General features: G+C 42.2%; 1 protein-coding gene across 7 annotated transcripts in view; it reads right to left on the bottom strand.

Moving 5' to 3' along the window:
• sycp2l (synaptonemal complex protein 2-like) overlaps positions 1-9,953 on the bottom strand; it is a 17,915-nt gene that overhangs the window by 4,841 nt on the left and 3,121 nt on the right. For 2 of the 7 annotated variants that reach the window (XM_087170307.1, XM_087170308.1), the window contains exons 8-23: positions 9,771-9,805; positions 8,087-8,229; positions 7,927-7,979; positions 7,614-7,821; positions 7,432-7,504; positions 7,188-7,330; positions 6,976-7,099; positions 6,753-6,802; positions 6,615-6,684; positions 6,051-6,130; positions 5,934-5,973; positions 5,662-5,754; positions 5,391-5,575; positions 5,218-5,312; positions 5,026-5,125; positions 3,525-3,583 (exon numbers count right to left, since the gene is read on the bottom strand). In XM_087170307.1, the coding sequence (XP_087026433.1) occupies positions 3,525-3,583; positions 5,026-5,125; positions 5,218-5,312; positions 5,391-5,575; positions 5,662-5,754; positions 5,934-5,973; positions 6,051-6,130; positions 6,615-6,684; positions 6,753-6,802; positions 6,976-7,099; positions 7,188-7,330; positions 7,432-7,504; positions 7,614-7,821; positions 7,927-7,979; positions 8,087-8,229; positions 9,771-9,805 (1,551 nt within the window). Of the gene's footprint in view, positions 1-2,727; positions 3,048-3,524; positions 3,584-5,025; positions 5,126-5,217; positions 5,313-5,390; positions 5,576-5,661; positions 5,755-5,933; positions 5,974-6,050; positions 6,131-6,614; positions 6,685-6,752; positions 6,803-6,975; positions 7,100-7,187; positions 7,331-7,431; positions 7,505-7,613; positions 7,822-7,926; positions 7,980-8,086; positions 8,230-9,770; positions 9,806-9,953 lie in introns of those variants that run through there. The other 5 variants (XM_023394153.2, XM_087170310.1, XM_087170311.1 and 2 more) reach the window with 5 other exon arrangements.

Here is a 9,953-nt window from a genome sequence, read left to right as displayed (position 1 = left end):
TCCTACAATGTGATTTCCTGGATTCTTTCCCCCCATTCTGTCTCTCATAGTTGAAGTGTACCTATGATGAAAATTACAGGCCTCTCTCATCTTTTTAAGTGGGAGAACTTGCACAATTGGTGGCTGACTAGATACTTTTTTGCCCCACTCTAGCTGTAGTTGTATCTGTATTGTTGATGTAGCTGTAGTTGTAGAATTGTTGTAGCTGTAGTTGTAGCTGTAGTGTTGTTGTAGCTGTAGCGTTGTTGTGATGTGACTCTTGAGAGGTTTAGAATAAGTCAGACTTTGTTTGTGAGACTTTCTAACTTGGCAGAAGTCAAACTAAAACCACAGACCGATCTAACATCAAACCAGTTTATCTGCAGCTGGACTGAGTCTGATTTTGTTAAATGTTTAATTCTTTATTCAGGTTGAGTTCCTGCAGTTTGTCAGAGATCAGCTGTTCTTCTCTGACCTCAGTTCTGAAGTCCAGCCCCTACCATCTGAGAGAACTGGACCAATGGAGTCACAATGACCTGCAGGACACAGGAGTGAAGGATCCTGTGTGGTGGACTGGAGAGTCCAGACTGTAGACTGGAGACTCTGAGGTCAGTTTAGTTACAAAAAAAATGTGACTAGCTGGAGAAGTTAAACGTTCGGACTACAGCAGGAATTCAACAAATCATTTGTAAAATGAAATTCATCTGATGTAATGGACAAAAAGGATCCCACTGATTTTAGATGTGACAGAATTACATGGAGCCCTCAGTGAAACTGACTGTTCATCCTGTAATTACAGACTTCATCACCAGAGAGCTGCCATTCACCTCTGGCCTCAACTCTCAGCTCTCAGCTCCAACCCTTGTTGTAGCTGGACCTGAGCTACAACAAGCTGCAGGACTTGGGAGTGAGGATGCTGTCTGCTGGATTGCAGAGTCCAAACCGTGGACTGCAGACTCTGACGTAGAGTCTCCAGTCTCACGATACACTGATTTTTGTGTAAGTTTGGGATCTGACAGCAATACAGTTTGTGAAAATGCTCTCCTCTTGGCAGGTTAAGATGTTTGTCTGATCACAGAGATCAGTTGTTCTTCTCTGGCCTCAGCTCTAAAGTCTGACCCCTCCCCTTTGAGACACCTGGACCTGAGTCTTAACAAGCTGCAGGATTCAGGAGTGAAGGATCTGTGTGGTTTTCTGGAGAGTCCAGACTGTAGACTGAGGTACAGAATCTTTTTTTCCTCAGAGCAGAATCTGAAAATCAATGATAATTACCCTAACCCTGAAAACCAACCCCTCCCATCTGAAACACCTGGACCTGTGTAAAAAAAAAAAAAAAAAAAAAAAAAAAAAAGCTGCAGGACTATTAAAATTGGTGTCTGAGAGTGCACACTGCAGACTGTAGACTAGGAGATCAGTAGAGGTTGGACCATCAAAGAGGTGAAACCAGACACTGAGTGACTTTTCGTGTAGCTCTCTTTCTCTCCATTTAAGTAGTCATTTACAGGTTCTACAACAGTTTAACTGCATCCTCAGTCATGGATCAAAGGTACAGACAAATATTTCCACCTGGCCATGATCAAACTTCTGTGTATAAGTGAACCTGGGCTGTGGAGACATTGTTCATCTGGGTATGTATTCATCACAGATGTCAAAACCACTTCCTTCCTTTGTCATTCCTTCTTCCATTTTTTCATTCATTACTTCTTTCCCTCTTCACATTTCCCTATAATCTACATTTCTTCCCTTGTTTCCTGCTTCCATGTGTTTATGTTCCACTTCCATAACAACAATTCTATCATATGAAATTATAATGACCTATTTATCACCCGAGTCTCTAACACATCTTCAATCATATCACTAGTCATTGTACCACAGACAACACCCTAGAAACTACCAAGAAGCACAGAGCAACCTGCTTCTACCTCAAAAAGGTCTAGCGACTGGAAGTCTTCATGATTCTCATGAACCTAACATGTATTTAATTCATTTTTAAACCAGAGAACTGATCTGACAAGGATGATTACAATCTATCAAGAAATATGTTGGAACTGAACGTACCAGAACACCTGATAACTGAGCGTTTTCTGTTAGCGCTGCTTATGTAAAACAACAAAAATAGTGACGATGCATAACAACTGTAAATTCATACAAACTATTTCTTGTTCCAGAAGAAACTGAAGGACAATCCTGTTGTTAACTGCTTCCATCTTTGAATTCATTGCTGAGGTTGTCATCTTATAACTTGTTTGTACATGTTAACAATGTTAGAATGAATTAAACTTTACAAACATTAAACCGGTTAAAGACTTGGATATTTTTTGTCTTACATCTGTATAGAAGGATTGCACTATTCACAGGAAGTGTGTTTTGTGTGTGGAATGAGCTCTTTGTTGCCTCTTGTGGCCGTTGATGGAAAATATTTTGCAGATCTTACAACCAGTCCAGCATCAGTGAGTGTTTTCTGGGAGGCAGTAATGAGCACATCAGGTTTGGTGCAGTACCATGAGGTGAAGAAGATACTGCATGAGATTTATTTAAAGGTGAGGTTTAGGTTTTATCAGGAGTGTTTTAAAACAGCATTTTTCAGTTTTACAAGAGAAAAACTTTATGTACAAAGAACAACAGGATGGTTTGGTAAAGTTAGTTAACTCCTCTGTTAATTAACCTCATAAGGCTGCACCCTCTCACAGTAAGCCAACTGTCACCATGGTAACCTGCTGATGCAACGAAAAAACTGAATTCACTGACTTTTTCTTTTGTTTGTCTTTATTTGTTTGGTCTAGAAACATTTCTTATCCTTTAACTCAAGTGGAAACATGAGAACACAAAATCCAGTGACATTTGAATGAAGTTTGGTGTGTTACAGTGTTAACGATAACAGCTGTGTTTTTTTTTTTTTGTCCTGTTCTGAATCTGATCAGTATTTTCTGCTCTTACGGACATGGACTTGGTCCGACTGAAACGGGATCACAAATCTGATCTTTTAACATCTGTAAGTCTCTTCCTGCTCTTCTCTCTGTCATTGGCTGGACGGATCCTCAGACTCTCCCTTCTCCAAACATTTCAACCTAAGGCAACAAAAACCAGGTCCTGAGGGTTTAGACAGAAGTAAGCCTGATACCAAAAACTCAAAACAAATCTAAACCAGATCCTGACAGTCTGAACAGGTTCAAAGATTCTAAGTTTGGTTCTACCTCTGGAGACTGCTGTTGGTGAGTATAGGAATGAAGTTTGATGCTGAACTCACATTTCTTCTAGACTGGTGAGTAAACAGCTACTAATGCTAATGATAGTGTTAGCTATGTAGCAATGGAAAACTTGCATATAGCTCCCTTAAACCAAGTTAAGACCTTATCCTGGCAATGTGTTAACTAGATTGTGAGCATCCATACCGTCAGAATCTGGATTAAGATTGTTTAAAGGTCCAAACCATATCCTGACTGTCACATTTATACCAGGTCCTGACTTGGTATAAATCAGATCCTGACAGTCTGAACAGGTCTAACTAGTTCCTAAAAGTAACAGGGGTTAAACGTCAGACTGACCTCTGCAGGTGTTCGTCACAGAAGGAGCCCAGTCTCTGGATCTCAGACTGGAAAAAACTCTGGAAGACAAAGAGGGACAGAACCAGTCATGGATCAGGACTGAGATCTAAATGTGATCTGCATGCACTGCAACTTTTTCCCTCAAACTGAAATGATTTTTTCAATAGATAGTGACTTTTTTTTTTTCAAAATATCACTTATTCCTTCAAATGTTGCAACTCTGAGTGATGCTGACCAATAAGAGCCCAGTAACATTTTCTGTTACTGTAGTGTTAATGCAACTGTGGTATTACTGCCACTGTGGTGTTACCTTAGTGTTACTGTAACTGGAGTGTTAGTGTGGTGTTACTGGAGTGTTACTGTTACCGTGGGGTTGCTGTAGTGTTACTGTTACTATAGTGTTACTGTTACTGTGGGGTTGCTGTTACTGTGGGGTTGCTGTAGTGTTACTGTTACTGTAGTGTTACCGTTACTGTGGTGTTACTGTTACTGTAGTGTTACTGTTACTGTGGGGTTGCTGTTACTGTGGGGTTGCTGTAGTGTTACTGTTACTGTAGTGTTACCGTTACTGTGGTGTTACTGTTACTGTAGTGTTACTGTTACTGTGGGGTTGCTGTTACTGTGGGGTTGCTGTAGTGTTACTGTTACTGTAGTGTTACCGTTACTGTGGTGTTACTGTTACTGTAGTGTTACTGTTACTGTGGGGTTGCTGGGGTGTTACTGTTACTGTGGGGTTGCTATGGTGTTACTGTTACTGTGGTGATGCTGTAGTGTTACTGTGGTATTACCGTGTTACTGCAACTGTAGTGTTACTGTTACTGTGGGGTTGCTGTATTGTTACTGTTACTTTGGTGTTACTGTTACTGTGTTGTTACTGCAACTGTAGTGTTACTGTTACTGTGGTGTTAGTGTTACTGTGTTGTTACTGCAATTGTAGTGTTACTGTTACTATAGTGTTACTGTTACTGTGTTGTTACTGCAATTGTAGTGTTACTGCAACTGTAGTGTTACTCTTACTGTGGCGTTACTGTAGTGTTAGTGTGGTGTTACTGCAGTGTTACTGTTACTGTGGGGTTGCTGTAGTGTTACTGTTACTGTGTCGTTACTGCAACTGTAGTGTTACTGTTACTATAGTGTTACTGTTACTGTGTTGTTACTGCAACTGTAGTGTTACTGCAACTGTAGTGTTACTCTTACTGTGGCGTTACTGTAGTGTTAGTGTGGTGTTACTGCAGTGTTACTGTTACTGTGGGGCTGCTGTAGTGTTACTGTTACTTTGGTGTTACTGTTACTGTGTTGTTACTGTAGTGTTAGTGTGTTGTTACTGCAGTGTTAGTGTTACATTACTGTTACTGTGGGGTTGCTGTAGTGTTACTGCAACTGTAGTGTTACTGTTACTTTGGTGTTACTGTTACTGCAATTGTAGTGTTACTGTTACTACAGTGTTACTGTTACTGTGTTGTTGCTGTTACTGTAGCGTTAGTGTAGTTTCTCTCAGTACCAGAATCTGTGTGTTGGTGGAGTTCAGGTTTGTTGAGGTTTCATCTAGTTGGATCAGCTGATCAGTGACGCTGCTCTCAAACCTCTGCAGCAGCAATAACCTACAAATACAAAACACACATGTGTAGAGGACAGTCTCACTTTGTCTAATGAAAGAGTTTACACCTGAGATCCATCAATATGTGGGTGGTACCTGTGTTGATGGACAGCTGTGAGCAGCGTTGAAATGTGTTGTTGACAGTCTTTCAGAGACAGAAGAACCTCGTTCTCAACCTTCTTCCAGCAGCCCTGAAAACAGCTGACTTCATTAAATGATGCCAATAATCAGAACCAAAAATCAATAACTTTAACTGTGTGGTTACTGACGGTGAAGTGCTCTTCTAGTTGTGTTTTGAAGGTTTTGAAGGCAGCTGTGATGCCTGAAGTCAGGTCTGACTCTGGCTCCGTCGCCAGCTCATTCACAGGCTCCTCACCCTTTACATATGACCTCGCCCCTTTGCAGATTAGCCCCTCCTCTTCTGCAGATGGCCCTGCTCCCTCAGGTGAGCAGTCTGAGTAAAGGTGAGCAGCAGATTCAGTTCAGACACTGAAGTAGATTTACATGAACTCTGAAACATAAGAATAAATGACAAATTACCTGTCATGGCAGAGTTAGACTCCTCCCCCTCTGGCTGAGGCTCCACCTTCCTCTTATGAGCTGATGTACCCTCAGTTTGGCTTGACAGGTAGCCTTCACACAGACAATCAAAACATTTTAGTAGATAAGACCAGCGTAAATTTCAAAACAAATAAACAATATTTTGACCACAGGTAAACTGAGGAAGCCCCGCCTCCTGTGGAATCACTTTTCCCCCAATGAGAAGAGTGCCTCTGATGGAAATAATAATGTGAGTCCAACAAGGTAAAGACCTGAGTCTGAAGCTCTCTTCCTGCCACTGCTGAAGACTTCCTGAAACAGGAAGAAGAAACAGGTGGTAAACAGGAAACATGTAATGTTTTCGCATAGGAGTAAAAGAGGCAGTGTACCTGTTGTAAAGAAGAGCTGCTTCCTCCAAATTCCTCTGTGTGTTCGTGTGAGATCTCCAGCTCTGCCCCCACAAGAACATCTATGTGAAACAGGTTAAAAACAACAAGCCCAGACTTCTTATCAGAACCAGACACTGTTTGATCAGGTGTTGAGGACGGGTCGACAATGAGTATCGATCCAGTCTACAGTCACTGTGGTTCATGGCAGAGCTCTGGATCCAGATCTGGATACCAGTGTAACCGATACCAGCCTCACTGTTCACCGTCCTGCAACTGGATCGCAGTTGGATTCACTCAATTCTAATGCTAGAACATTAAAACACCTGGCTTTTATTGTGAAAGTCACTGGAAACAGATGAGTGAAATATGCACCACCTGTCCTGACAAGAAGCCAGACCCCAGACACAAAGTCTACAGGCTGTTTACAGACAATTTACAATCCACAGACAAATAGTACATTGATATATAGTACATAGATATTATAGTTTACAGAATGGTCACAGTCTGTTAAACAGTCAGCGCAGACGTCTACATGGACATGACCGTGATGAAGCAGAGTCTTACCTGAGTCGTAGGTGGGGGACGAGTTTCTGATGCGATCAAACAGAAACTCCGCTTGGCTTCTTCCTGGATTCTGAAACAAACAGGTGAGTTTACCTGGCGATCATTAACAGTCATACACCTGTTTGCATCTGTACGTACCTGTGTCACAGAGCAGTCCTCCTCACTGCTTGGAGATGACAGAGGCAGAACTAACACACACACACACACACACACACACACACACACACACACACACACACACACACACACACACGATCATCTGGTGTATTGTTGATATTTGAAAAATTCTCCAATAATGTGATTGATTATCAGTTACTCAACATGTGAAAGTGAAGGTTTACAGATGGAGGAACACACTCACTCTTCAGGTGACTTTTCACCTGTGGTTTCTTCCTGCTGTAGGATCTACCATCCTGTCTGTTTGCAGAAGGGGGGGGCTGGACTGTACCACCTGTGTCTTTAACACAGGGGGAGCTCTCCACTTTCTGGAAGACAAATACAAAGGTGAAGATGGTGTGCGGGCAGGCGGGCAGGCAGACAGGCAGATAGGTGTGCAGACAGACAGACAGGTACCATGAAGACTCTCCCAGCAGCCTCCTCCAGCTCTCTCTGATGTTCACAGTTGAAGCTCAGCTCCACTGTCTGACCTGTGCTATTATGGTGCATGATGGGATTGTTCAGGCGGATGCTGAGGACCATCTCTGCTCCAGTGCATCCTGGGAGAACACACAATGGCTGTCACTGACAAACAGATCCAGAGTCAGCCATTAACAACACCTGTCCAGGTGTTGAAGTGGATGAAGAGAGAAGGACTGACCGTCGTGTTTGACCTGGAGACTGTAGTGATCAATGTCCTCTCTGAGCAGGTGGATGGATCCCCACAGGAAGCCCTCACACACACACACACACACACACACGTATGTGTATATACGTACAGTGTAGTACAGCGTAGTACAGCGTAGAACAGCGTAGTACAGTACACACTATGTAGTGTGGTACCTGAGGGTCATCGATGAAGAAGCTCACACACTGTGAGCCGATGTTAAAATCGATCCAGAACTCGTCCAGTTTATCGTCTTTTGGTCGAAACAGCTGCAGAAGAAGAAAACATGAGGTGGTCAAGTGACTTGTGATTTTTATGTAACAGGTGAAATGTTTTACCTCAGTGGAGTCCAGAAACACTCTGAGACAGGGGAAGGTGTAGACCCTGACAGGCAGAAGACAGGGAAAAATAACCTGAATAAACACTTATCTTAACAGTTCTGTTTCTCTGTCTCTTCTCTTTCTATTAATGTTTCATAAAGTTTATCACCTTCTCTGGTTGCCACGGTAACAGTTAACAAAGTTAAGGAAACGTCTGCAGTCCTGGAGAGAGACACAAGAAAAAAGACACAGGTATTCAGGCAGACAGATGTTCAAACAAACAGACAGGTGAACATACAGGTGTTCAGACAGAAAAGTGAGTCACTCACCACCTCAAAGTCTCCATCTCTGATGTCACAGAAAGCCTTGCTGATGTCACAGATGGAGAACCACTGATTGGCTCTCTGTTGTCGGTCCCTCCTGGGTGTCAAACGACACAGAGCCTCTGATAGGCTGACCTGTAGCTCGTAGTCTCAAACAACAACAACAACAACATTCAGAACTACTAACATGGACGCCTGGAAGAAACAATAGCTTGAGGCTTCTGTTGTCAGACAGCTGAGTTCTGAGTATTTTCTCTGTTTACATACACAGGTAAGAAACAGGAAGTGAACCTTTAAATTATCATCATTCTGTATAAGTGTTAAAATCTGATCCGATCTTCATCTCACAATAATGAACAAACACAATTTGTTTAAACTAATAACACATTAGTTGTGTTGTTCAAACATTCAGTGTGTGAACCTGGACTAACAACATGAACAGAAGCTACTGCAGTCAGGACTTATCAGACCTGGAGTCAGTGAAACCAGACCATAGGTTTAAAGACACTTAACACTTATAAAGAGAAACATCAGCTGATGTGATGCATCACAACAAAGATCTCAGACTGAAGATGAAGAAGAGTTCAGAACTTCAGTCACAGACTGTCTATAGATGAGATGATTCAGTGAAGTGCCATCCAGACTCAAACAGATCAACACTGATGAAGGTCAGAGTCACAGCTGAAGGTTTAAAGGAATCACTGGAGCTGATTCACATCCCTGTTCATCATGGAGCATATTGCTGAGCTGAAATTTGATTGAAACCGTTTGATGGACTGAAGTTGAGCTGTAGAGGAACATCAGCTCTGTGTTTGGAGTAAACCTCCTCCCACAGGTGGAGCAGGATCTGGGTCTCTGCTGCCTCTGGACTTGGACTAGGTTTCTTCAGGATCATGTCAGGGTGTCTGTCCCCCTGCTGAAGCTCAGGAGAAGACAATGAACCTAAACCTCAAAGTAAATCCACCTTCTGGAGTTGTCCAGTCAGACCCAGACCTGAACCCAGTAGAGCTGCTGTTACTGAGCTCAGAGAGATAACCTGTCTGACTGAAGCAGCTCTATAAGAAGAATGGTCCAGACCTTGTTCTGAACACTGAGCAGGTCTTATCAGCAGCTACTGAAGATCTGGTTTAAGGTACAACCAGGTTTTAAATCAAGGCTCACTTCCTGTTTCCAGAGCTGAAAGGTTCAATAAAGACCCAGAGATTAGAAGTGTCTGACATCAGAGACGCTGAGTCTGTCCTGATGAAGACCAGATCAGATTTAGGACCGGTTAAAACCAGATCAGATATAGGACAATTTAAAACCAGATCAGAATTAGGACAATTTAAAACCAGATCAGATTTAGGACAATTTAAAACCAGATCAGATCTAGGACAATTTAAAACCAGATCAGAATTAGGACAATTTAAAACCAGATCAGAATTAGGACAATTTAGAACCAGATCAGATTTAGGACAATTTAGAACCAGATCAGATTTAGGACAATTTAAAACCAGATCAGAATTAGGACAATTTAAAACCAGATCAGATTTAGGACAATTTAAAACCAGATCAGATTTAGGACAATTTAAAACCAGATCAGAATTAGGACCAGTTAAAACCAGATTAGTTGGGCTCTTACAGTAGCTCCTGTTGGTCACATTAATCTCTATGCAGATGACACTTATCTACATTAAACATCAAAACTCACCTCCAACTGTCAGGACCACCTCTGCCACCTGTGATCTGTCAGACAGGTAAACAGACAAGTAAACAGTCAGACACACAGGTAAACAGTCAGACAGACATATAGGTAGAGAGACAGTTGGATGGAACAGTCAGTGCTGAGCTGAGAGATATAGAAACATGGTCTTGTGGACTTGGGGACGGGGGG

Source organism: Seriola lalandi, unplaced genomic scaffold (assembly GCF_002814215.2).
Source record: "Seriola lalandi dorsalis isolate HSWRI2012SDOR001 ecotype SW California unplaced genomic scaffold, Sedor1 jcf7180002054945, whole genome shotgun sequence".
NCBI lineage: Eukaryota > Metazoa > Chordata > Actinopteri > Carangiformes > Carangidae > Seriola > Seriola lalandi.
The sequence above is the reverse complement of the archived record's forward strand: the minus strand, read 5'-3'. Positions and strand labels throughout refer to the sequence as shown.